Genomic DNA, 26,723 nt, shown 5'->3' on the forward strand with positions numbered 1-26,723 from the left:
TGTCCATCGATGGCACTCTAAGAGCTCATTCAACGGGATCTTTCGAATAGTGATTGGTGAAACCAGGAGCTCATCTGCAGAGAAGGTATTCCACAGAGTATCTGTTGGCACTCTACATAATCTTTTCCTAGGGCAGACATTGAACCTCTTTCTTTGCAATCTTATTGAATAAGCACATCTTTCTTTAGTTGATTGTTCAATGGTCTAAAAAGATTCCTTCTTTCTCCTGACAAGATTGATTAAAGTTCGCTATCTGCAGGATAATCAAAAGATTTGAGGCACTTTTCATGTTCTTGTAAGAAAAACTCCTCCTGGTGGCCCAGTCTTGTAAGGCAGTCTGGACCTGCTTTGGTTAACTCTGACAACTTGAGACCACGGTCAAAGCCCCCAAAGTGACCCACACAAATCTTGTGTCCACTGCAGGCGAAAATACACCAGTACTCTAGGGCTGCAAAACTATGTGTGAATATAATTGCATTTGAAGGACTCAAGAAAGAAAAAACAAGTACCTCGAGAGGGGGGAACCGGGTAGTGGGAACGGGCATGGAAGAAGTCCGTCCGCTGCGTCTTACCTCCATCTGAAACAAAATCTAGCTGGACAGGGACGTCTGTGTCCTGGGCAGACCCCAGAAGGGACAGGCAGATGATTTCTCCATCAGGCCCCATGATGAGGCTGCCCACAGAGCTGCCTTTACAGTAGTCTAAGGAAAAAATCACATCATTGTCATAGCAAGGACAGAGGCCCGAAACAGAGGGAAAAAGCATGACTGCATAATGAATGAAAAGGAATAATTTTCTATATTTACATAAAGGCATGCAAAGACAAAACATATATGCATCAGCATATCTATATAATGCAGTTAGAATGAAAACCGTCAGAATATAATTAAAATTAAAAATTTTCATATATGTATTCGTGTAATTTGTGCAATCGTGGTCCTTTTCTCTGCTGGAGAACTCTCTAAAGCACATCTGTTAAATCGATGGGCACTCATGGGCCAAGGCAGGCAGCCAGAATGCATACAGGGCCACTGGGCGGCAGGTATTATTAATTTTTAATGTACATTGCATTATAAAGCACTCTTGTGTTCGTTTATAAATTAAACAAACAGCGCTACCTTGTGGTGGCCTGTCATATGTGCTAGACTTGAGAATTAAGTTACGGTGTCAAGCACTAGCAAACACTGGCTCAAATTAAGCACTGTGCTTTGTTGGAACCTGCTTGATAAGGGAACACTGCAGCAAGATCTTTGTGACTTTTCACAAGTTCACTTCTTAGCATTCACAACTCCGGGGTCTATGCTGACTGATAGCTGTTTGTCATTTAGATCTAATATTGAATCTAGGTTCACTGCTAATGTTAATAACTCATAAGTACTATCTTTTATGCTTAAAGTGAATTTCCAAACTGCATAGGTTAATTGGAGAGTGAGTAGTAACCCTATGTTATCTTTTGGGGACATGGAGTTCTCAAATCTATGGGAAGCACGCAAAGCTAATAGTAAAAGGAGCCTAGTGGGAGGCTGCTGGCGGCTCCATCATCTGCAGCATGCTCAAGGACGCCCCATGTAACCACTATGCTTGTTTATAATGAACCTTGTTTTGTTTTCCATACAGGGTGGGCAGTATTTGTTGTATTGGTGTGTTCTGCTAGGTCTTTACAAGAAAATGTCTTCTTTTACCCACTCACAAAAGTGGCCTAATGCTAAATGGAGCCCAGGAGATGGGACTGGAAAAGAAAGAATAGGGACTTCCAGCCAATGTGCTTCTGGGTGTTTGGATCAGAGAATAAAAAGGAAGCGCTATAATGTGGCCACCCACAGTTCCATTCATTTCAAACCAACACCCTCCGTTCCATGGCAAGTAAATGGTACTATGAGATAACCTTTTTTGTAGAAAGCGCAATTTATTTTCATAAGTCCTGGCAACCACAAAATGTACTGCCATCAGTGCTTAATTTAAACCGGTGGTTTCCAGTGCTCTGCAGCCGCACTTAATTGTCAACACGGGTAATTATGACAGACTGCCACATGGTGGCACTGCTTGTTTGATTTCAAGCTGAAAACAACAATAGTTGTTTATTTATTCAAAATCATTAAATGTGACTAATACCTATCGCCCAAACCATTCTCATAGCTCAATTGTATTGGCACTGTCATTGTTAGCGCTGACAGGGGCAATGGGTGATGCAAGATGCAATGGCCTCATGACGAGGGACCTGGCACTCATATTTTTTCAAATTTAGCACTGATGACATTACAATAAATACTAAAATGATTGCACACCAGTGGGCTTAAATAATTTCTATAGAACGATATCTCATGGAATTCGATGACCAATCAAGATTCATTATTGACCGACATTGCAGTGCAAATCAGTGGACATTCAGGGTCCAATTCACAAGCTATTTGAGCGTGTAAGTTTGTGTTACACACACAAGTTCCATTTCTGACGAGGGTGATATAACTTTTTTAATCCACAACGATAGGTTTTGCACTCATAAAATAACGTACACAGAGATTTTCATCTGAGGGAAGCGGTGCAGAGAAACGCTGCATGGCTAAGATGTCCTGTACAGAGCTGGACTGGTCATTTTGGCACTCTGGCATTTTATTTTGTGACCTGCAGACACAAGAAGCTGGGGGGGCTGATTTCTGATGGGAGCCCCCAGAGACACACAGAGATGAGGAGGGCCTGTGATGGCCAAATTAGGAATGCCTCCAAACCTGGAAGGCCTCCATGGCCCCATTTTATTTCTTGTTTCATGCAGTGTGGAATTCGTTTGACCTTTCCTGCCAGGGCTGATTTTGGTGCCCTGTCCATACCTGGTCCTTAGTACAAATCCACACACTTACGCACGTCAGAAATTCCTCTGTGATCCCTTCCAATTCTTAAAGCAGGCTGATTATTTACTCCTGACAAGGCAGTAGTAAGCCCTAGCTAAGATGGGAAAGGGAACATCAACAAAACTGTTGGGAGTGTAGTGAAATGCTTTTCTCCATGGGGAAAATATTGAAAATATTTTCCCAACGTAGAAAAATGAAAGATTAATTAGCTAATGCATTTGCTCAGCAGATGTTCACGTGATCAAATATGTATGAAAATGGAGTTGACTAAAGTTCTCCAGCAGTACACCAGGGGCCGTATTACGCATTTTCATTGTCTGCACCCGGCAGAACTTTTAAAAGGTGCGCGGGTGCAAACAATGAAAATGCGCCCTATTATGTTGAATGCGCTGCCCCAGGGCAGCCGCATACTTGCGCTGCCCCAGGGCAGCCGCATACTTGTGCTGCCCTGAGGGCAGCACATTCATGTGAAAACACAGAGCGGCTGCTACCGCTCCATGTTTTCACAGTGCAGGCGACAACCCGCCTGCACTTTTAAAGGGGATTACAGATCCCTTTGCAGGTGGGTGCAGTTGGTGACTGCACCCGCCTGCAAGGGAATGTCTGGGGACTCCATAGGACCCCCTTTCCTCCCTTCAGAGGGCTACTCTCAGGGGGCACACTCACAGTCCGCCACCTAGAAGGTGAGTGTGCCCCCTGAGAGCTTCTTTGCCTCTGCGCCCGTGTCTGTAATATGGTGCGGGCACAGAGGCATAGGAATCACTCATTTGCATAGGGCACGCCCCTATGCAAAAGAGGGAACGACCCCTGAAGGTAGCGCTGGTGCTTTAAGTGCACCAGCACTATTGGTATTACTGAAGGGGACGCACAAGCGTCTACGCCCCCTTCTGTAATACCAAAGTGCCCTAGGGGCACGCAAAGTGCCCCAGGGGCCGTTGCTCCCCCGGGGCACTTACTGTATGGCCCCAGGATGTAACATGTCCCATCTTTCAGAGTTCTCTGGGTGTAGATTTACTCATTTTCCATAGACTCATGCCCTAAGAGGTCTCCTTGTGGGATGTTGTGACTGCTCTACACTATAATGCAGGTCAATGAACAATGGGTCCTATGACTTCTAATGACATGCATTCTAATGCACTACTCACAGTAGGGAGTACTTTGGAAAGAATACTTCCCTTGGTATACCAGAATCTCTCAATACACTTCATCCATTTGAGTGTGTTCCTTTTTGCACCTTTCTGCTGCCCTACTCCCCTCTTTCACTGACAGTACTGATAGTTGTTGTTCAGGTTACCTCTGAGCTCTTCCGGTAGTGTGCCTCGAATCGTTCCTGTCGGGAGACCCCTGGAGCTGTTGTCGCTGCTGCTGGTGGTGCTCTTATGACTGGAGGCCTTGACAGGGCAGGTCTGATTCCCGGGGCCTTTCTTTCTGTGGAGTGGAGGCAGACTTCCCAGAGGTGGAACCACAGGTATGGCATCTTGGACACACAAGCACAACTCATTGATTTGTATACAGTTCTGCACGAGGAAAATTGCTGACACCCTCAAAATGAACATGTTTAGAAATCTGAGGACATCTGAATGATAGGCAGACTCAGATGCAGTGCTCCCTTCCAAGTCAAGCAATGGTAAGCATTTAAAGTAGTTGATGTAAACACCTTCTTCAGTGGCAGCTCCTCTGCTAAGGTGGAGGAGTGTTGCCCCACTGCTTTTCAGCAGTGTAGAAAACGAAAACTAAAATGATAACAATATGATGTTATCATTTTATTTTACCTGCTGAAGCTGTTTTGCGGGGCGGGGATGGAGCTGCTCTGCTCACAGAGGAGCAAGAGGAGGAGTGGTGAGTGCACTGTAAGTGCACAGGACGGATTGGCCACCCATCTTTGGCCGGCCAGTCATGCACACTTTGCATGTTTTCCACCCAGGCTGTATTACACAGGCTCCCCCTGCCTGTCTGAGCACCGAACCATGGTGCTCAGACCATTTACAATGCTGCATTACAGCGTTGTGATTGGCTTTGGGGAGTCTGCGTGCTTCCTGCTTCCGTTCCATCCAGGAGAGACGATGGAGGAGTGACAGGTTTAGGTAAGTGAATTTTATTTTAATTTATTTCTCCCTCTGCCCCACCCCGCCACCCCGATTCTTGCCCGCCACCGCTGATCTTCTTACAGATCATTCTTAAGCAAATCTCTCCCCTTAAAGCACAGCAGGCATAACAAACTGGCCTAACGTGTCCAATAGATAACAAAAAGAACAGAAAACAATTTTCTAGGAATGTCATTTGCATTCTAAAATGAGAAATACATATTGCGTTTTTCTAACCAACCACTGCAGCACAATGCTGCAAAAAGCTGCTCTTAATCAGAAGTAGTAGTCTTCGAATTAACTGCTTTATCCAAATATGTGCACAACTTGAATACTATAGAGGAGAAGCGGTGCCTGACTAATGTTCACTGGCTCACCTGAGGAAGTTGGAAGCCACAATCTATATTTTTTTATTGCTGTCTAGGCAACAGTTAAAAAGGTTTCACCACAGAGAGAAGAAAAGGTGAACATATATGAATAAGTAAGATTTTAGACACAAATGTTTTACCTTATTTTACATAAATCTATAGTCTGTTTAGAATACCTTTTCAAAACATTTAGTTAATTAATTAAATATGATTCCATGTTCTTCCAATAAAAGTAATGTTCATATGACATATGCTAGGGACATCTGATGAAGAGAAGAACTGTTTTGTTGAATAACGCAAACGGAAATAACGCCATCTTTCTTTTCATGCATTGGGAGGGTACATTTTGTGAAAGATAAAGATAAAATTAAACAACGATGTTTAAATAAGTAACTACATTTTCCAGCCAACCATGCCTACGGTTGCTGATGAATGTGCTCCTAATTTATAAACCCTTCATGTGGAATGGCACAATACAGCTCCCACTTTTGAAAGTGTGATAAAATTCACTTTAAATTATGAAAAATATGAGATGATTCGTGAAACTCATCATAGTAGCATTTGATCAATTTACATGACTACTACAGGCCATCAAGGGAGATAAGAATTAAAGTGTATGTATTAAGATTAACATTAATATAGTCACATCAGAAAATATAACTTAATGTGAGACTTTGGTCAAATATTTTGAGCAGTTAACTTTAAAATGAGTGGTTATTATATAGGATAGGGTTTGGAATATGTTAAATGTACTTGGAAGACCTGTCTGAACCTGAGAAATGGATCCCCAAGCCAGAAGTCCAATTGCTCCTATGTTAATGTGATTGTGGTAAGTGCTCGGTAGGTGTTTGTTAGATAATAGTTAAGAAGGGTAACTAAAGTTATCTGCTAGCATAAAGGATGCAAGATCTCTAGAACTCAAGAACTGAACAAACAAAGTTATGGCTATATTCTGAACAGGCTGGGCGAAAGATGCCCCTGCCTCTCCAAGTCTGATTATACTACACCACTCATTTAAACAGTGGACTCCAGAAAAGCTGGCATAAATTGGTAGGAAATACCTGGATAAATCTCTGGGTTCCAGTTGATGTCCATCTGTAGGTTGTGAACCTTACCCTCTGGCAATGCTACGGGCACTGGATCATTTGGAAAGGGCCGCCCATCCTCAGATACTGTAAACTCAGACTTAGAAGACTCGTGTGCTGCTTCTGAAATGGATTTGAAGAAGTCAATAGGAAAGTACTGCATAACTCAGAAATATTTCGCCAGTATTGTAAACAGCAATGTCACAAAATTCACAACTGGATCCTTTATATGGTCCTCTACCCACCCCATCAACACTACTTCCTGGAGCCCCCAAATCCTCTCACATTATATGAGTGCTCTGACAGTTCCACACAGGAGCCAGAATTACCTTCAAACTCATCTCCATCACACGCAAAACCATACTGAAGATGTTCCAGTCTACAAAGCAAAACAACAAAGAACCCAGCCATGGGTATGAAAAAGAAGAAGCCTTCTTTATTTGTTTAGAAAACATTAAGACCATTGCTATGAGACCTCTCGGTGTATGAGGCATTTTATGAATGTTGTTACTCAATCAATATCAAACACTCATCTGCCCCATCTTTCCCCCACGATGGACACCAGAGACAGCACCTACTTTGATCCCGCCAAGAACCAATTTGGTATTCAAAGGACAAACCAGAAAGTCTCTACAACAACACAAATCATGTCATCGTGGCTTGGCCTTTGCAAAGGTCAACACAAACCATAACATCCAAACCAAGGCCTCATCAAGGACACAATGATCAGCATCAATTGAATCATGGCCGCACCAAGGACACCATGAACATCACCCCAACATACACTGCACCAAGGAAACCATGATATGTGGATATCACCACTTTCCAAATCAGTGCTGAAAGTGACAAGCCTACTATTCACAATGTATTCATTGCCAATGTTACTGACACGGTCTGAATTATCAACAACACAACCACCTTCTGTAGCATCATGGCAACAATTACCACTGCAGCATAAACCATAGTGACATTTAAACACCATAAAACTAGCACCTTCAGAATCAAGATGATCACTATTGCGCCTATCTTCATCGTAAGAAATCATCAATACCTTATCATAAATAAGCATCGATTCGTAAGAAACAAAATCTGCTCCATTACCACCATAACAATCACACAGTTTTCACAGTCAGCATTGATACCTTATCTTTCTTCAAAACCATGGCTTAACAATACCTCATTGACTCATCTATGCCTCTGAACTCATTTCGAAAGAAATCAGCCAACCCAGAGGTGATTTGGTTATTTGCATGCCTGATTCTATTCATCACAAACCTACAATAGGTTCTTCAGCATTAGGCACTGCATCCAATCCAGTCAGTAATATGACTAACAGCACCGTCTTGGAGCAGCTGAGCACTCTATAAAACCCTTCATTCATTCACTCAAGCATAGCCTCATTGAGCTATCAAAAGATTTCCTCCCGTATTGCTTCATTGCTCACTTGCACAGAAGACTTTATGCTGGACTCAATCCCACCAGCCCTGATGATGCTTTACACTTTGCAGACATTTTACAACTTCCCTAAAGGCCATCTGCCTCTGCTAATGTTGCCAGTACACAATGAGCTCCCTATGGAAATTACATTCAACATGATTGAAATGCTATCAATCAAATGGACTGAACAACAGTAATTAAAATACCTCCTTCATCTGTAGCCTTCTCCATTTCTTCACACTGGAACTGCACCAGTAGAGGAAGCACCAGGAGCTCCTTTGGGGGCTCACTGGCTCCGATCCTCCTCTTACGCGGTGGCTGGGCCCTTGGAAGCTCCTCTGAAATTGGCGGTAACTTCAGAGGTTCTTGTATCTAGATGCAGTGAAAGTCAAAAACAACAGCAAATTTAGTGTTTAATGCATTACTTAGATTTAATTATATTCTTTAATGTTGTTGGTGGGGAAACAACTTTACAAGAAATTAGTGAATGAACAGAACCTCACATGGCGATCCAAAGGACAAGTAGACCCTTAAATAGCTTAACTCTGAGCAGACCTTTAAATCGCTCCTGTCACATTTGTTTATAGCCATTAACACCTGCATATAGCCATTAAACACCTGCATATAGCCAATATACATCTCATCTGGAGACTTTTCCACTGTCCTCACCAGAGCTTCCAGACCATTTTATAGCTTGTACAATGCTATACATAGCATGTATAGGGGCTCACGTAGCTATCACACAGCAACCCCCTTACATATAACTCCATTACAGCCATCAATAGGCCCAAAAGACCATTTCAAAAATTGTCAGTGGCACATATCTTAAGCAATCCCGCTCACAATTCCAAAACATACCCTCCAGAAGATCCAAAATAATGTCTACAATGGATCCTCACATAATGCAAACAAATCCTCACATAGGGCTTGATTTACATTCTGGAGCTCAGAGTAGTCTCCATTGGCATGGCAGAGGACTTTGCGTCCGACAGGCCGAGAATACAACTCTTGCCAGATTTATAAATGACGACCTAGCAGGAGGTCATTTATAAATACATTGGCAGGAACCACCATCACGGCGGTTCCTGTCAACAAATGTTATTGTTTGCAACAGGGCTGTTTTAGAAGGGTGCAGCCCTGCACCAAACAGTGTTCTTTTTTCTTTTTAAAAAGAAAATACAGAACCTGTATTTGTTTTTTGTTTTTTAAGAAAAAATGGTAATGTTTCCCTCACCATGGGAAGCTTCTCCCATAGAGAGGGGTGCAATAGAATGGTTTTAATGTTTCTTACTGCCAGGTTTAACCTGGCGGTAAGGAACAGTAAAAAATGACTACATGTCCGCCCATCTAAATTGGGTGGGCGGACATGTAGCCTTTTCTTCGGCGGCCCTTACTCTCCAGGGCTGTTGGAGAAGTTTGGCCACGGTGGAGATAGAGCAGTCTCCACTGTGGACAAACATAAGGTCCATCCGCAATTAAATTTGGCTGCCGGACCACTATATTGGTGGAGAGGGAACTCTATCGCTGTTGTAACTTAGTACCTTCACCGCCAATTTATAAATCAGGCCCTTTTTCACAGACCCTAAACAGACTCATTGGGCTCTAAAAGATCCTCACGTGACCCTTGACAAAGCATCTCATCACATCTAGAGATCCTCACGCATGCCTAATCTAGTTCCTTATATATTTATCTGGGAGTTATATAGTATGTACGTGTGTATGTGGTATTTACTTACCTGAAAACCAGGGACCAGCCATACAAGGAGCTGCAAAGTGCACTGTGTGTAACCTTTCAGTTACTCAGTTACTTCAGAGCACTAGATGATGAGAAAACATTGTGCAAACTGCAGAAAACAGGGATTGTAGAGTAAAAAGTGTCCAATCAGGAAGGGGTGTGGCCCTTAGCCGATGTTCTGAAACTGCATTGCCTGATAATCTGGATGGTCTGTTAAAAAAGAATCTGATAGTTCCATTTTCAGGAACCTTTTGAAAAGCATGTGCAGGATTTTAGATCTGAAGGAGGAGCTGACAACATTTCTCAGTCTTTGTACATCCAGGGATGTGGTTCCGTATTTAATCCTCTTTAATAAAACACGTTGATGAATCATGCAAGTAGATGGTGAGCTTGGGTGTAGCACAGAGCTAGTTTCTGGTGGTGTTTTTGGTCATGTCTTCAGAAGGCATGGTGCTTGGTGCAAATAATCTTGAATTGTATCATCCTGGCTTAGACTGGTAGCCAACAGAAAGTTATCAGAGCAAGCTTGAGGATGGTCTTGTTTACAGAGACCACATCAAACATGGCAGCCTGGATCAGTAGTTTTTGTTGTCTGCCAATGAATAATTCCAAGAGGCCTGTGTAGATGATGTTACAATAGTCCTGACAGGACATATGAGCGCTTTAGACAACTCCACCTGATGGTCAATTGAAGTAGTGGGAGGATTTTATGGAGAAAGGAGAGCTGGACAGTAATTCCTTCAGCCATTACATTGACTTATGGACTGAACAGCAGTTCTGACTCAATCTCTTGTTTCCTCGAGATTTGAGAGGTTGGTGTAGGGTATCCAAGGCCTGGGGCCAGTCAAAGGGTGGGGAGATAGACTTACATTATCCCGTTAATATGATCTCATTTTTGGTTCTGGCTATGTGGAGAAAGCTCTCCTTTTTCGAGTGGAGCATATAGTCTAAGCGGATATATCACTTTACAACGCGATGTATTACATCGCGTGCTATTACAACATGGTTGTTACAATGACCAAGTTGTTAGTATGCGATGCATTTACATCGCAAGTCTTTACAACGACTTCCACTAGGGGGTGCGCAGGACTTAGGAATAGTATTATTTACTATTCCTACTCCAGTTTGCGCAACAGTAGGGAAGGTGTTGGAATTAATTTCCAATACCTCAGCGCCCCCTAGTGGAAATGCATCGCGTACTAACAACGCGGTCGTTGTAACGACCGCGTTGTAAAGGTTGTTTCCCAGTCTAAGCGCAGTGTGATTTTGGTGTTATTGTTTGTGTTGTTGGCAAACTGGAAACAGATCTGAACTTCATATGTGTACATATGAAAATGTAAATCATACTGCCCATGAATCTGTGATTCAGCACATATATAAATGTTGAATATGAAGCAGGATGCTGATTCAGCTGTTGTAACCCTGATTTTTAGGTCTCACCTGGCGTTGGAGCATGCATGCGCTCCTCGCCTGCGAGAGCTATAGTAAACAAGTCAGTTTCGAGAAGGGGACTCGAGCCCCGCCCCTCATTTCCATTGGGTAGCGTCAGCGTTTTTGGTAAACGCTGGCTTCCCATTGAAAAGGAGGGTTTTTCGTTGCCTCCCTTTGGCTTTTTGCCAGACTGGCTTGCCTGATTCACGGCTGTGGTGAAGACTTTTCTTATCTGCTTGTTTATTTAACAAGCAGATAAGAAAAGTCTTCTCACAGCTGTGATGCCGGCACAGAGCTCAGAGGCTCACGGGGTCACAGGGAGGACAAGGCAATTACGAACGCTTGTTTTTCTTATTACGCGTTTGCCTTCAACAATGGCTGACACGGTTTTTATTCCTCCCCTAATCCCCCCCCCCCCCGTCGCCCATCACAGGAGACCAGAGAGAGAGGGGGAGAAATGCTTTGCCCCCTATTCCCATCAGGCAGGTCTTGCTCACAGGGTGAAGCATTTGCCATCGCTGTGCTATTACCCTTCATCCTGTGCCCAGTTGGCGCCCTTAAGGGTCGCGCCCATTGGGTACTGACCTTGGTGATTAGTTTCGCCCCAGATCCAGTACTCCCGCTCTGGTATGGACGGGTTCGGTTCGGTAAAAGACGGTGGACCCAGAAGGTTCTGAGCACAATACAAGGCCTTCAGCCACCCTAATCCAGCGCCCCTGCCCCTAGAACGTGCTGGGTCAGACTAGGCGTAATGCCTGCCACCCAGGCCCTCGGTGTCCACTGGGAGGCACTCCTGGCTCCTAGCAGTCTGTACAAAGCACAGGGCATGGTCTTCGCCGGAGCCAGCCAGACTCCCTATCCATAAGTACGAGGACATTTACCCAATTTTCCGGGACATCAACACCAGGTTTTACAGATACCCCTAAAATGATGTCAACAATATCTGCATTTCGGCGCAGAGACCAGTCCACGATCTGGACGATTTCTTTATTTTTGATTCGTACCTGTGGAAAGGCGCATTTTCTCCACATCTGGGTTGTGCCATCTTGTTTAGTTAGGTGCATTTTCACCACGCCACATTGTTACACAAATTCACAGCTGATTTTAAACTGCCGGAATGAGACGAGTCCTTAACGCATTGTAACTGCGAAAGGTGCTAATGCGGAATATGCAGCTAGAAGGATAAAAGGTGGAGTAAGACCCATGGATCCAGTGACCTACAGGTTTCCGGACTGGCGCACAGCCCGCTGAGCTGCCTCTGCTGGGCCAAGTCATGACCAATGTCGGCGCATGCACATAACCGGGTTTGGCGCTTTATAAGATGCCTTTGGCCTCTGTGAGGTATACAGTATGCGTTCGCGCACGGGTAACCCCACATTTTATGAACGTGTACGTGCCTATATGTGATTCGATTATATGTGTGTTTATTCATAAAGATCAGCTTATATCTGTGTACAATTGATGCATACCTACTGCGTATTCATATACAGCGCTATGATGCAACACGGCGCTATACAAATCTGGATATATTTGATATAATATCATATAATATGCAGAACGCAGACATGCGCACGCACAATGTTGCTGTGTATAATGAGAGCAAAGTGCTCTAAATACTAATATTTTAAACAAGTAATAATCTCCAGAGCCCTTCCTAGAGACATGCAGACACCTTTGCTTCCCGCATAAGGTAAACATAACATAAAAATCCACAAAAAACTAAATAAACAGCGGCCTTACAAGCTGCAGGTGTGTGTCTGTTGCACAAAATGCATGCAGGCGCTCGAAAACCACCGAAAGTCTTCGCAGCTAAATCGAGCATCCATGGCGCTACATTTCATTGCAGGTGCAGGACTTTGGAAGCAGCTCTGCTCCTCGCCCTGTCTGCGGGGCTCTTGATAAGCTGGACCGCCTGCCAGGGGAACATTACCCGTAAAAGAAGCGAGTTATGAGTTTTAAATTGTGTAATGATAGGTTTTGTAGAGGAAAGGCAGTAAAAGCTGACCTGCCTTCCCAGGATAGGTGGGGGGGGGGGGCGGTGAAGGATTTATGGCCGGTGTTAAGTAGGACTCTGAGGTATTTATTCAACAGCTAAACTGGTGTCAGGAGCTCAAGGGGAAAGGTCTAAAACAACACCAGGCAGTATGGGAGCTGGGGAACGGGACTTAACTTGTACAATATGGTGCTTTGAAATCACCCCGCCCCATCAGGAAATAACGCCATGAAATCAAACAAATGACCAAAAAAGTTCAACCAAAGCTTTTTTTTTTAAAACAGAGTCAAACTAAAAACGTGCCACCAGGCCGCCCCTCAAGACGATTAATATGTGAAGGACGCTGTGTATAGGCCAGGCAAATATGAAATATATAATTTTTTATTCAGTTTGAATTATGAGTACACGGCCTATGGGCTGCGATCGGAAACTTTTGTATGATTATATATTGTATTACATTAGTGGATTTTTGTATGATTAGAGTACACCACAACGCACCGAAATGTATTCTACGTTAGCAGATGGCTCGTGCAGCAGAAACAATTAAACAAGCATTGAAAATGCAATAGGTCTCGCATTTGATTAAGTTAAAGCCATTTGCTTCGCTAAAGGGTATTGCATAGCAAAGCAAATGGCTTTAACTTAATAAAAGGTGAGACATATTGCATTTTCAATGCTTGTTTTTAGTACATTTGAGAGAAGAATCTGGATCTAGGATAGAGCCTTTTCCCACTCATTCTTCCAGCCCAGCAGTATTGTGTGGTTAGCACTATCATGGAACAGGGGCCTTGGAGGCCCAGTCAAGATTGGGGATTTACCATGTGTGAAACCTAGCCCTTTTGTTTTCTCCCTCCCTTTCCTCCTGAATGCCTGCCTGGGGCAGGAAGACCAAGAGCAAAGCCTTCTCTGGGAAGAAGGCAAATGAAGGTATCTCACTGCAAGAGAAGTGAATTGCACAATAGCAAAAAGAGGCTAGATTGCAGAAAATGGGCTGGCATGAAGTGAATATCCTTCACTTGCGGGCAATCCTCCAAACATTATCTAGTAGTCGACAATCTATCACTAGAAAGTAAGACTTTACCTGCAAAGCACCCACAACATATACAGAGTAACAAATCTGTGGTAACTTCGGGCTTGAGAGGCTTGAGGTTGAATGTGACTGTGGCGCATTCCACTGGAAAATTATGTTTTGGAATGTTCTCAAGGGAATAATATGATAATAATTTGATTTACAACTGGATCCTGACCAGAAGAGTAGGGTTTTGATGATTCTCCTGTAACTTGAATCCTAATAAACCTTAATTAAACTACTTTACATGCGTGCAACTATTACATCAGTGGAGTAACCAGCTTTCAACACTGGCAATGAAGACAATACTGGATTTAAAAGGAATAGTAAAAGAAAGGAAGCTGGATTACAAGGAAAAGAAGGAGAAATCATCTCAACATCCTGTACACAAATATTGTGTGCATTCAAAGAAACTTGAAGTCTGCGCATACCGTGTGGTGAGAGGAAGAGTGCGCTTTACTATGAGAATAGAACCAAGTGGGTATGATTGTTTAATCTAACCGCCACTGCGGGGCCGATGTGTGGTTCAGCTTGGGTTGTTTTTTTTTTTAAACATAGTTTATTGGTTTTTGCACATCCACATAGAAAACCTTACACAATTTGTTTCACCATACTTTCTGCAAAATAAGCGCACGCCTCCCTCCCAAGTATACAACACCTAAGACAGGTTCGTAGACTTCCCTCCCGGACTATACAACGCATAAAAACCAATTATCTACATAACAAAACTCTATTCAGCCTGGGTTGTCTTTAGCATTGCAGACTCAAGAGCATTTTTTGGAGAGGCCCCAGTGTGAGTGTTCTCGGGTGCGTGCCTGTTATGAGCCACATTCCTCAGAGAGACCGTGAAGTGGCTCACACCATCTCCTTCCTTGTGTGTTCATTGATCATGAGTGTAAGAAACAAGCCCAATTCCCTGCAGAAATTGGCATAAGCTGACGTCGGAGCAGCCATTTTGTGCAATTGGGCTTACTTGCATTGTCCTTCATCATTCGTATGACGATGGTTTAAGCAACAGGCACACCACGCTCATTGTGCCTACAATAAACAGTTGCTTCGCTCACGTTGCAATAAGTATGGCGATAGGCAGACTACTGTCTGTGCTTGTTCAGCTGGGGAGGATTTTGACAAAATGTATTATTGTGCCTGTGCTCTGATGGCAATAGACACACCTTTTCACAGGGAAGTTACAAAAAAGTAATAATGGTACCCGTGCGCTGTGCATGTGAGCTGATGGAAATAGCATGCCTTTTCACAGGGAAGTAAAAGGTACAGAAAATTATTGTTATCACGCTGTTGAGGGTGGCATTGCAAAAAAGTAATTGGTGCCTGCACGCTGACTGCAATAGGGAGGCTTCTTCACAAGTGCAACTTAGGCGATTATAATAGCCTATGGGATTTTGTCTGTGTGTCAACAGCGATAGGCATGCCTCTTCACAAGGAAGGGGAACAATAGCAGAAGGAAACAGGGAATTTTCCTCAGAACAAGCGGAAAGACTTGCGAGGATGTCAACAGTCAAGTAAAATATGGAGGCTACATTATGGAAATGTGACTATCATGCCGTGCGCATGGTACCGGTGGAGAAATTGTTGCACTAGTTAACTGTTGTAGTCAGTTAATTTTGACCCTTTTGGCAGCAATACTATGCAGAACATTACTGCACCACCATTCTTTTTGCCATCACCAGGTGAACCAGCATAATATGAAACAAGTGGAAGAAGGTGTTTGAGAGGTATGTCAGAGTATGTGGAACATAATTGAGCTCTGAATGCAAAACAGCTCTTTTATTGCACTGTTTAGGACCTGCAGGGCAAAATCAGTACCATTCTCAAGAGATACTATTATGGTAGAAGGGTGGAAAAGTGAGGTGAATTCCTCGAGAATGACATTACGGATTTGAGGAAACTTGCAACATCATGTACGTTTATGGCTACTGTGGATTAAAGAATAAGGGATCAGTTCATGGTAGGGTGCAGCATTGAAGAGGCCAGGGATGAGCTCTGACAAAAAGATCATCCCACTCTTAGGGAAGACTATCGAACACTCAATGAAATGTGTCGATATGATTAAGAAGTACACTGTGCAGGATGTCAATGTGGTGAAACAAAAGCAAGGGTCTCGAGATCGAAAGGTGATGAAGAAAAAAAACAAATGACCAGAGAAGGTATTTCAGGTGTGGGATCAAGAATCACTTGGCCTTCCACAAAGAATGGCCATCACTGAAAGCCACATGCAAGAATTGTGGTAAGAAAGGCCACTTCCAGAGTGAATACAAAATTAAAGGGAAAAAAAAAGTAAAAGAAGTGGTTGTAGAACAAGATGATGGTAAATCTGACTTTGAATGGTGTCAATTGTTTTGCAAGTTGAGAAAGTAGACAAGAAGTGTTCTGTTGATGAAATCCTAGTAGAAGAGAAAGAAACGTTCCCAATGCTTTCTTCAATCAGACGTTTTTGGGAAAAGTGAAATTTAGGAAACTGAATATTTGACAGTATGCCTCTGTAGGGTAACTGGTAAAATTAAAAGGTTATTTTGTTGGTGTAACTGAGTACAAGAAAATGTACATAACTGGCAAAATATATGCTTCTGGTTCCACCAAAGAGTTCTGGGTGTGATGCTACTGTCTGTCCTCCGTGTTTGTCGATCTATTTGTGGTGGAAGGTCCTTTTCTTATTTGGCCCCACCCTCTGAAACAACTGCCATTTTCTGTCAGATCCTGTCAAGACTATAACCCATTTAGGCAAGCACTAAAAACTGCATTGTTTTAGATCTGATTCGTCCTCTCTGTACTGACGGTGAGCTGATATACCTCGTTTAGGGTGATTCGAGCATGTTACCAAATTAAATCATTCATTTATGCTGGATCCAAACAATGATACACCTATAGTTATCAAATAATCGGTTCAAGTGGTGAAACCTGGAGATGATGAGCTCCTGGATGAGAATGTCCCTCCTAAATTTAAGGCAAGAATTTCCATCAGTGTTTAGGGTGGAATTAGGTTGCCTCAAAGGGCAGGTACATTCGATCAAGATAAGGGAAGGAGTATAACAAATATGTGGTAATGTATGCAATGTACCGTTTGCAGTCGGAGCAGACATGCAAGGGGAGCTAAACAAGTTAGAAGGTGTGATAAAAGAAGTAGAATGTACAAAATGGCTGGCACCAGTGCCAGTGGCAAGGAAGAGTAGTGGAGAGGTGAGGTTGTGTGTGGACCAGAGGGAGCTGAACAAAGGTGCTGTGGTGGAAATGTATTCTATTTCGAATATAGCAGAAATTGCTAGCATCTTTGAGGGGTGGCAGAATATTTTCTTCCATTGATCTGAAATTGGTGCACCACCAGATAAAAGCTGAATGAGAAGTTCAAAGATGTCACTGCCTTTATGATACCTTTTGGCTCTTTTATGTATGACAGAATGTCGTTCGGGCTGGTGTCAGCCGGTTCAGTTTTACAGAGGGCATTGGAGAAGGTTCTGAAAGGATTAGAGGGAGTCGAGATATACTAGGGTCACGTACTTATCCGTGGCTCAGACATAATTGAACATGATGAGAGAGGGAGAGCAGTCCTCAGGAGGTTGGAAACGATGAACTTAACCATAATGGGAGGAAAATGTAAATTCAGGCAATAACACATTGGATATCTGGGGCATGAAATTTCAGCTAAAGGTATAAAACCAAAGGCTAGTTCGGTTGAAGCGATCAGTGGGTTATCATCACCCCAAAACAAACAAGAACTACTCAAATATTTAGGGATGGCTGAATATTATTGCAAGTTCATACCTAATGTTGCAATGAAGAGTGTGAAGGATGCAGATTTTGAATGGGACCAAGATTGTGAGAAGGAGTTTAAGTTGATAAAACATGAACTAGCTCCAGTCCCCAATTTGAGAGGTTTTGAGCCTAACATGAAGTCCACATCAATCATGGATGCAAATGCATGCGGGTTGGGAGCAGTATTGATACAAAGAGAGGGGAATAATGCCAAGAACATTATGCTTGCGTTGTGGAGCTTAAAGGGGACAGAAACGAGATACTCAGTGATTGAGAAGGAAGCCATGGCTATATACTGGGATGTGAGGAGAATGAGGACTTTTCTGTGGGGCTCTGAGTTTATAGTTAACAAGGATCACCAGCCTCTGAAGGAGATTTTCTATAAGATGCTGCGTCAGGGAGGATCACCAAATGGATAATGGTACTGCAAGAGTGTAATTTCATTATGGAATACAGCCCAGGAGCAAGAAATATTGTGGTGGATGCTTTGTTTATGTTGGTGGCAGGTGAGGATGAAAGGTAGAGTACAGATGACGAATTGGAAGAAGATGTGAGTGTGTGCGCCATAGATTGTATGGCGATTTCTGAAGGGGAGTGGAGAAAAGCGACTCTTGAGGATGAAATAATGCAGGCAGTATTTATACTGTTGTGGTCTGGTTGGTGCAAGGGTGGTGGTGACGGTAGAAAATGCCAAAAGGTTTGGAATGTAAGGGAGGAATTATCAGAGATGCAGGGACTCTTGTTTCGACTCTTGTTTCGAGGAACGATGGTTGGTTTCACCGGTGGTCTTGTGAAATTCATTCTTCAAATTAGCACATAAAGGGCACCAGGGGATCACAAAACAAAGGAGAGATTAAGAACAGTGTATCGGTGGCCAAGAACTAACATGGAGGCAGAAAGGCTAGTGAGCGAGTGAATACAATGCATGACAAGTGACAAAATACTTAAACACATGGTTGTGAGGAAATTACCAAGGCGACCCTGGGATGAAGTTGTGCTTGCATATTATGGCCAATTCACTTGAAGGGAAGATCCACTTATGTCATTGTACTGATGGACAAACTCTTGAGATGGCTGGAAGTGACTTTTACCCAGGGAGTGGAAATCAGACATGTGGTAGCATTTCTCAAAGAACTTGTAGGTTGGGAGGGAATTCTAAGTGTGTTACTTACAGACAATGGAGTACACTTGGTCTGAAGAGAAATGGAGTCGTTCTGGGTGGAGAAAAGGATCAAACACAGAAAATGTGCAATATATCACCCAGAACTGTACAGTAGATTGTTTTAACAGGGTGCTGAAGAAGACTATCGGGATAGCCAGAGACAATGCGGTGGAGTGGAGAGAAGAAATACAAAGAAAAGTTGAAGTGTATTGCTTGAAGCTTTCAGTTGCTGGAAAATCTCCATTTAAACTGTTCAGAAGGAGGAAACCTAAAAGTATAGGGTAAATGTCAAATGGGAGGAAAAGAACGAGAGTGAGACAGTTTAAGAGAGGGAGGTGAAGAAAATGGAGGATGGTTACAAATGGTTTGAAGAGTAAAGGTCACTAAAGTACAAGTTGGTGATTCGGTAAGGATCAGAATGCTGGGAGTAGCATCACATTTTCTGATCCGATATGTGTAATAAAACGTTTTAGGAATGCTGTTAAGATTGCTGACACCTGAGTGTGGTATCTCAGAGTAGTGAAGGTTGGAGAGAACAATGAAAACAATAAAGAGAAAGTTAGCTTGGAAGTAAGAAACAGTCAAAGAAAGGTGAAGACACCTAGGTATTTGGATGATTATGTGAGAGGTGAGTGAAGCAATATTTTCGATGCATTACGGTCCTTAGAATGCATTAATCAAAGAGTACTTAGGATGCATTAGTCAAAAGGTACGTAGGGAACATTAATTAAATGAGGTACATGTTACTGGAGTAACCCGTCAACCAAGATCTAAATCTTTCTTTAATTTCTTTACACATTGTCACTTTACTGTAGACCGTCTTTGTTATGGAATAGGGCTGTTTATTTGGTGTTTCTATGACGGGGGTAACCTGGGGCTTAAGAGGTTTGAGTTGGAATGTGACTGTGCCACATTCTCCTGGAATATCATGGTGGTGAATGTTCTCAAGGAAATGTTATCATTTAATTTACAACTGGAGCCTGACCAGAAGAGGATGGCTGGGATGATTCTTCTGTAACTTGACTCCTAATAAACCGCCATTTAACTACCAGTGGCGGTGCATCCATTGGGGCGCTGGGGCGTTGCCCCCACCTGGCCACATGACCCCAACCGCCCCATTCATTCACAGTCCTCCTTGCATGCAAGCAAAATAAACTACTCGCGACGCGAGTCACTCCACTCGTCGCTCTGCGGCCTGTTGGTTGGCTGGCAGACAGTCAGGCTTCAATAATTGGTGCAGAAGGGGGGGGGGGGCGGAGCTGGCTGTGGCAGCAAGGATGACTGACAGCAGCGCTTACTAAAGCGCAGCTGCAATAGTGCGCATGCTCGATTTTGGGCTGGTCATTTTTATGACCAGCCCGAACATGCGCACTACAGCCACCTCACTATCATCCAGGAGAGCGAGGGGGAGGCGGAACCCGAGAGGCCGAGGGTTGCTTCATGCAGCAGCCCCCAGTCTCTAACGGGCGGGCCGTCTCTGTGCCCTAGCCAATCCTGGTGCTGCTAATGCAGCATCTGGATTGGCAGAGTGACTGCGGAGCCTGAGCCTGTGAGGGCAGGCAATTAACATTGGGTGCCGCGCATGGGTGGGTGGCACTGCCGCAGCAGACGCGCTGTCATTGGCCATGGGTCAGTCAGTCCATCAGTCACGCGTCACCGCGACAGTGCCAGTGTGCCCCACACGACAAGTCGGCATCCAGATAGAGACCTCGTCTAGTGCGTACTGCGATCATCATTGAGATCCTGACTTGATCATCGACGTTCTTCGGTTCTTGTGACCTTTTTGTGTTGAAAAAAAGTAAGAAAGAGTCATGAGTATATAAGATAAGACACTGCACATTTCCATTTACTTGTGTTAGTCGTCCTAGTCAAGACAGACTCCGAGTCGGAGTCCGCTGGTCGGCTGGGTGTGGGTGGTGGTCGGGGTGGACCCTCACTTTGTTTCAGAAACAGTTGGTTCTAGTAGTTTGTCCCTTTTATCCTTTGAGCAGCTGAACTGTGGCTAATTTTAACGGCAGATTAATCCATTATGACAATCGGACTCCATTTCCGAAGTAACTTCACGTGGGGGGACGTGAGGGAGCTATTAATCCTCTTTGGGTTTGGGGGTTCGCTTGATGGTCACACAGGGGTCTGGGTGTAAGAGACCTCTGTTGAAGATGAAGAGTGTTATGGCTTCAAGTTTACAGAATTAGGCGGGGCATTCAAAGTTGTGGGGACAAACCAAATAAGACTTTAAGGAACTTTCTCCGAAAAGGGACGTACTCTGACCCAGCATTCCTGATGCGTCAGTCTGTCAGACTGTCTCATTGTCATGCTGTCTTGCATTAGGGGATGGGTGTGTTAGGCACATTTACTTTTTGTATTTAAGTTATAAATACCCATCACTCCTGCCGCACACAATGAGGCAGGCCTCGGTGGGTGCCGGCTTTAAAATAATTTTATTTTATAGGCCCGTAAAGAGGGCATATTAAATTCAATTATTTTAACGGCGGCACCCACCGAGGCCTGCCTCACCGTGTGCGGCTAGCTGCCCGCAGAGGCCTAGCACAGGCCCGGCTGCGGCGCCGGGGGACCAGCCCTCCGGAGGGCCCCAATCATTCATGATAGAGAAATGTGGTCCCAAAATTATTACATCAAAATTAAAGTAAATAGAAATTGTACAGTTGCAAATAAAACATTAATCAAGAGATAACTATACTGATGCTTCAGTGTTGTTTAATCACACTAAACATATGTTGTAATTTCGAAAACGACATTTAAAAGGAAACATTTAAAAACCATCATTGGAGTGCCCAAATGGAGAGGTGGAAGGGGGAAAGGGTGGTGACTCGAGTGAAGGTAGTGAGCTACGTGAAGTTAAATAGTAGTGAATATCACAATCCAATTGTTCGGCATATTATTCCATGCCACATACGCATGACATATCAAATAATTACAATAGATTACATAGCCATGTAAGACAAAGTATCACAGTAAAGCAAGTACTGTTGAAAATACTGGCGTCAATGAAGTGTCGACGTTTTGACCCTTGAATGTGTGTAGGTTCTTCTAAGCCTTACTAACGCGGTCTTCCTCAGGACTGTAGTGAAAGTGAAAAAGAAGGGGCACCTGGGAGTAAAATGAAAAAGGTGATTTGTCATGTCCATCGTTCGTTATAACAAAGACAATATATGTACTGGTCGCTATATTTACCGTAACTAGTTGGTGATAGGCCTCACAAGTGTGAATGTTGTCAGGCCAAGCGGGCCAAAAGGGTCCAATAAGATATAAGCGGGAGAGAGTGAAAACCACCTGCAAAGGTAAGGTGTCTATCAGTAAACCAAGAATGAATATGGGTTGGTATATTGAATTATTTGCCCAATATTGAATTTCTTACTCAAAGGATGAGTTGAATCGCATGAATCTGATTTGTGGAAGTCATATTAACAGTACTGCTGAAAATCCATAGTCATAAATCCATATTTTTGTTTTGGGACTGAAACCCTGGTTGCCTCAATCGGGTTAATCTGTAATCATAAATGAAGGAGGAAAACAGAATCAATGCTGGGAACAAAACCCCTGTCTGCATAGGAAGTTGGGACTGTGGATTGTTACATCATGTTAATCGAGGGTAAAGGGGCCGGTTAGTCTGGTGAGATTACGCGCATCCCAAAGTGTCAGTATCGTCTGAGTGATACAGGAGTTTGGCCTGAAATCTATGATCGTTATTCATCACCGAGTTAGTCGGTAAAAATGAATGGGCGATATGACTAATGCTGGGTCTATAATCAGAATGTGCCTTAGAGCAATGACATCTGTAATGTCGAACGCACTCACCGCCAATCCTCCAAAGTTCACCATGCAGTGGGACCAAGACGCCGCCGGTGCGTGAACTCTGTTTAAGTAGGACCGCGGTTGAAACGCCGGGGAACGTGTGACGTCCAGCGTAGTGCAGACGCTGGATGGAGGTGTCGCTGTGAGTTTAACTAACGGGAAGGGAAGACAGACTTGGCTATCCTACACTCCACGTGTTTGTGGTCGTATCAGTGTCAGATGTAACCTTGAATTACATGAGTAAAATCAAATCATTGGGTCACTTTACATAATATTAACTAGTCGAAAAACATTATTGAATGGCAGTAAATTAATATGCATGTATACATCACATCCTCTGGGATAAAGATCCCTAAAGGTTCAATATCCATAACTAAACAGACGTCATTACGTGCATGGGTTCAATAGTAGTGAAGTATCAGGTGATTACATATTTGTCATACTGTGTGTGAGATCAATATGATGTCAAAGTCTAAAGTGTACATTGTTATCACACGTAAAAATATACACGTAAAGGATATAGAAATCTCGCATCATGCAAAACTGAATATACGAAATTGTTGCTAGAGGGTACATTATTGGGTCAGTTTGTTTATACATATAAACTCGATCTCTAGCACCCAACATACTTTGAAAAATGCTAGTATTCTTGAAATGGCCGAATGGGTGACATCATCATGTTATGTGTGTGTTGTGCACCTCAAATCAATTCATTCAGTGGTGAGGCACGACAATTGTGCATTACTGGGGTCCAATTAATTGAGTCCATTGGCAATGGTGTCCAGACGTACCATCCATTTAGATTCTCGTATGTTCAAGATCGAGGCACTGTTGCCCCTCTCGGTCCCAGTTCAGCTTTTTCTATTACCAACCACTGTAGTTTATCTGGATTGTGTCCCTTCGTTGCGAAATGCTCAACTAGCGGTGCCCCTTGGACAGAGCACCAGATCATGCTCTGATGTTGGAGTATTCGGGCCTTGATCTTCTGCTGCGTCTGGCCCCCATAGAGGAATCCACATGGGCAGATGATACCATAGATTAAGTTCACAGAGTTACAATTGGTAAAGGAATGTAGGGCAATCGTGTGTTGTTTATAGATAAAGTTCTTAGTAGTGATCGTGTTACGGCATGCTTTGCAGTGTCAACATTTATAATGTCCCTTTACCGGTGGTAGGTTCCAAAGTGATTGAATTGTGGGTTCAGTAGCTGTTTCCAAAAGGGAGCGGACCACCTGGTCTTTCACACTCTTCGCTTTTTTAAAAGAGTTCATGGGTGGGTTTGGTTGGTCAATGTCGTCCAACACCAGGTTCTAATGTTTGTTAATAACATTCTTTATGGCATTGCTTCTTGTGGAAAAAGTGTTAACGCAGATTAATCTCTGTGATGATTATGTCTTTCTTCTCCCTGGGAGTCAGTAAAGTTTCCCGTGGGTTAAACCAGGCCCTTTTCTGAGCTCTGTTCACCAATCTTCTTGGGTATTCCCTCGCCATCAGACGGGTACTTAGGTCCTTAGATTCAGTCATATAGTCTGCCTTCCTAGAGAAGTTCCTACGGATCCGTAAGAACTGACCCACCGGTAGGTTGTCTCTCAGGCCCCGAGGATGGTGGCTGTTGTACCTGAGGAGGGAGTTACGTTCTGAAGGCTTGCGGTACAGTGTGGTATATAGCTTGTTATTTTCACAGCAAATTTTAATGTCCAGGAAAGCTATCTCATTGGCATCGGATTGTAATGTGAATTTAATATCCTGGTTACATTGATTCAGCCAATTGTGGAAGAAGCCCAACTCAGTCGTGTCTCCGGTCCAGATCATCAGTATATCATCAATATACCGTTTCCACAAATTAACCCGGTGGTAGAAGGGATTGTTGTTAAAGACAAAGGATCTCTTAAAGATGTCCATAAAAAAAATCGTCAAATCTGGGGCGAAGGCTGCCCCCATCGCGACACCCTTTGTCTGTACGTAGTGGTGGCCCTGGAAAAAGAAAAAATTCCTCTTCATCGCTATTGTAAGTAAACTTCAAGTGCAGGTTGTTGTGGTATACTTGTATATAAGGATACAATATCACACGTCACAAGTAATTGGTTGCTGGGATTGAAAGGTTGTTGATCAATCAAAGTAATAGTCTGCATGGTGTCTCTTAAGTATGCTTCGGTATTCTCAGCAATCGGTTTCTAGAAAAAGTCTATATATTTACATAGGGGCTCAAGTAATGATCCACAGCCAGACACTATGGGACGGCCTGGCGGATTGAGCATGTCCCTATGAATTTTTGGCAAGGTATAAATGGTAGGGAGCATAGGGTGTTCCTGGTTGAGGTAATCAAATGCAAGTTTGCCAAAAAACACCTTGTTCACATCCTTCGGACGTGCTACTTGATTTTTTTTTTTTTTTTTTTTTATTAATATTTGCAATAATTACAAAACAATGCAAACAATAACACAAGCCAGTCGTTGTCACATCATATCAATATACGTAGTGTTGTCATATGTCATGCAATAATGTACATATTTAACATTTGGTCATGTCAGTCTTATAGTGAACTGTACACACATTTAGACATACCCTTAGGTTTCGGGGGCTACTCACATTAACATAGTCTTATACAGATGTCAAAACATAGAACCTTCATTTAGCTGCCATAGATTCGTATAATCATATACAAGCCCATTCAATTGTTTTTGGCCTCTGCCAGGATCTTAACAATAGCAGTCTAACATTTAGCTTACATTCTCCATGCACCATCTCCGTCTACTTCAGAAACTACACACCCAAGGTGTCCCCAGCTACTTCTGTCTCTTGTTGTGTCTGAGCCCACTGCATGAACGGCTCCCAGATGTCGCGAGGACGAGAAGTTGGTGGCATTAGTTCCCAGAACGTGTTCAATTGTGTGTGGCCATAAGCTACATCAGCCAACCAGTCCTTTATCGAAGGCACCCTTCGCATACCCCAGTACACCGCCACTCGTCTTTTAGCAAATAGTAAAAGCAAAGCATGCAATTTACGCGATTTGGGTGGAGTATCCTTAACATATCCCAGTATACCAAGTTCAGGGGATACGGTATCCGATCGCCCAACAATCTGGTTCACCAAATTGAAAATCTTAGACCAATAGCTCTCGATCATCGGGCAGGACCACGCTATGCGTAAAAAAGAGGCAGGGGAATACCTGCATCTCCAACATTCATCTTTCTCCCTGAGCCCCATCCTATACAGACTGATGGGTGTCCTATAAAGTCTGTGCAAGTATTTAAAATGTATCAACCGTAACCTATAGTTTGAAGAGAGCTCAGTAAGTTGCCCACAGCAAAAGTTCCACTGTTCTTCAGTCAGCGGAGATTGAAGGTCCTCATTCTAATATTGGAGGGATTTAGGTGTGACCACTGGTGTTGTGTTCTGCATTTGCCTGTATATTCGGGTGACCAGTCTACGAGGGGACGGGGAGCCCAACACGCTCTCCAAGGCAGGGAAAATCAGGGGGGCCAACGGGAAGTCCTCGCTAAGTGCGCGGCATGCCGTTCACAGTCTGTGATACAGAAACAATTCAGAGAAGGGTACAGTCTGTCCTTCGTCTGCCACCGGAGGGGACATAAATGTGTTGTCGGGAAACAGATCAGCAAATGTATGAAGGTGCATTTTCTGCTCTAGGGGTTTGCCAATGCTGTCCCCAATACATGGCAACAACGGGTTTTGCACCAGTGAAAGCGAGGGGGCATAGAGCAACGGGACTCCTGCCCGTTTGCGCAATTCCTCCCATACCCAATGCAGTTTTTCAGCAGAATCTCCATCCCCTCTGGGGCGTTGCGCTTTTACACAAATACAACAAGAGAACCAAGTCTGGTTCAGTGGATATATACTAGGGCCTAACAAATAGGTACCTATTAAAATGCAAAGCACAACTGGAAAGAAATGGACAGATAGAGATACATC

The 26,723-nt window shown here is 43.5% G+C and overlaps 1 protein-coding gene and 1 long non-coding RNA gene across 3 annotated transcripts in view; one reads left to right on the forward strand and one right to left on the reverse strand.

The window, feature by feature from the left end:
• The window catches only part of KIAA2012 (KIAA2012 ortholog), a 747,606-nt gene that overhangs the window by 528,508 nt on the left and 192,375 nt on the right, over nt 1-26,723 (reverse strand). For both annotated transcript variants that reach the window (XM_085648973.1, XM_085648972.1), the window contains exons 8-11: nt 8,027-8,192; nt 6,360-6,506; nt 4,141-4,323; nt 573-701 (exon numbers count right to left, since the gene is read on the reverse strand). In XM_085648973.1, coding sequence (XP_085505099.1) covers nt 573-701; nt 4,141-4,323; nt 6,360-6,506; nt 8,027-8,192 — 625 coding nt within the window. The remainder of the gene's footprint in view (nt 1-572; nt 702-4,140; nt 4,324-6,359; nt 6,507-8,026; nt 8,193-26,723) is intronic.
• Nucleotides 1-26,723, forward strand: part of LOC146858205 (uncharacterized) — a 183,054-nt gene that overhangs the window by 142,237 nt on the left and 14,094 nt on the right. The gene's annotated exons all lie outside the window — the stretch shown is intronic.

This window comes from Triturus cristatus, chromosome 3_2 (genome assembly GCF_964204655.1).
Source record: "Triturus cristatus chromosome 3_2, aTriCri1.1, whole genome shotgun sequence".
In the NCBI taxonomy this organism is placed as follows: Eukaryota; Metazoa; Chordata; class Amphibia; order Caudata; family Salamandridae; genus Triturus; species Triturus cristatus.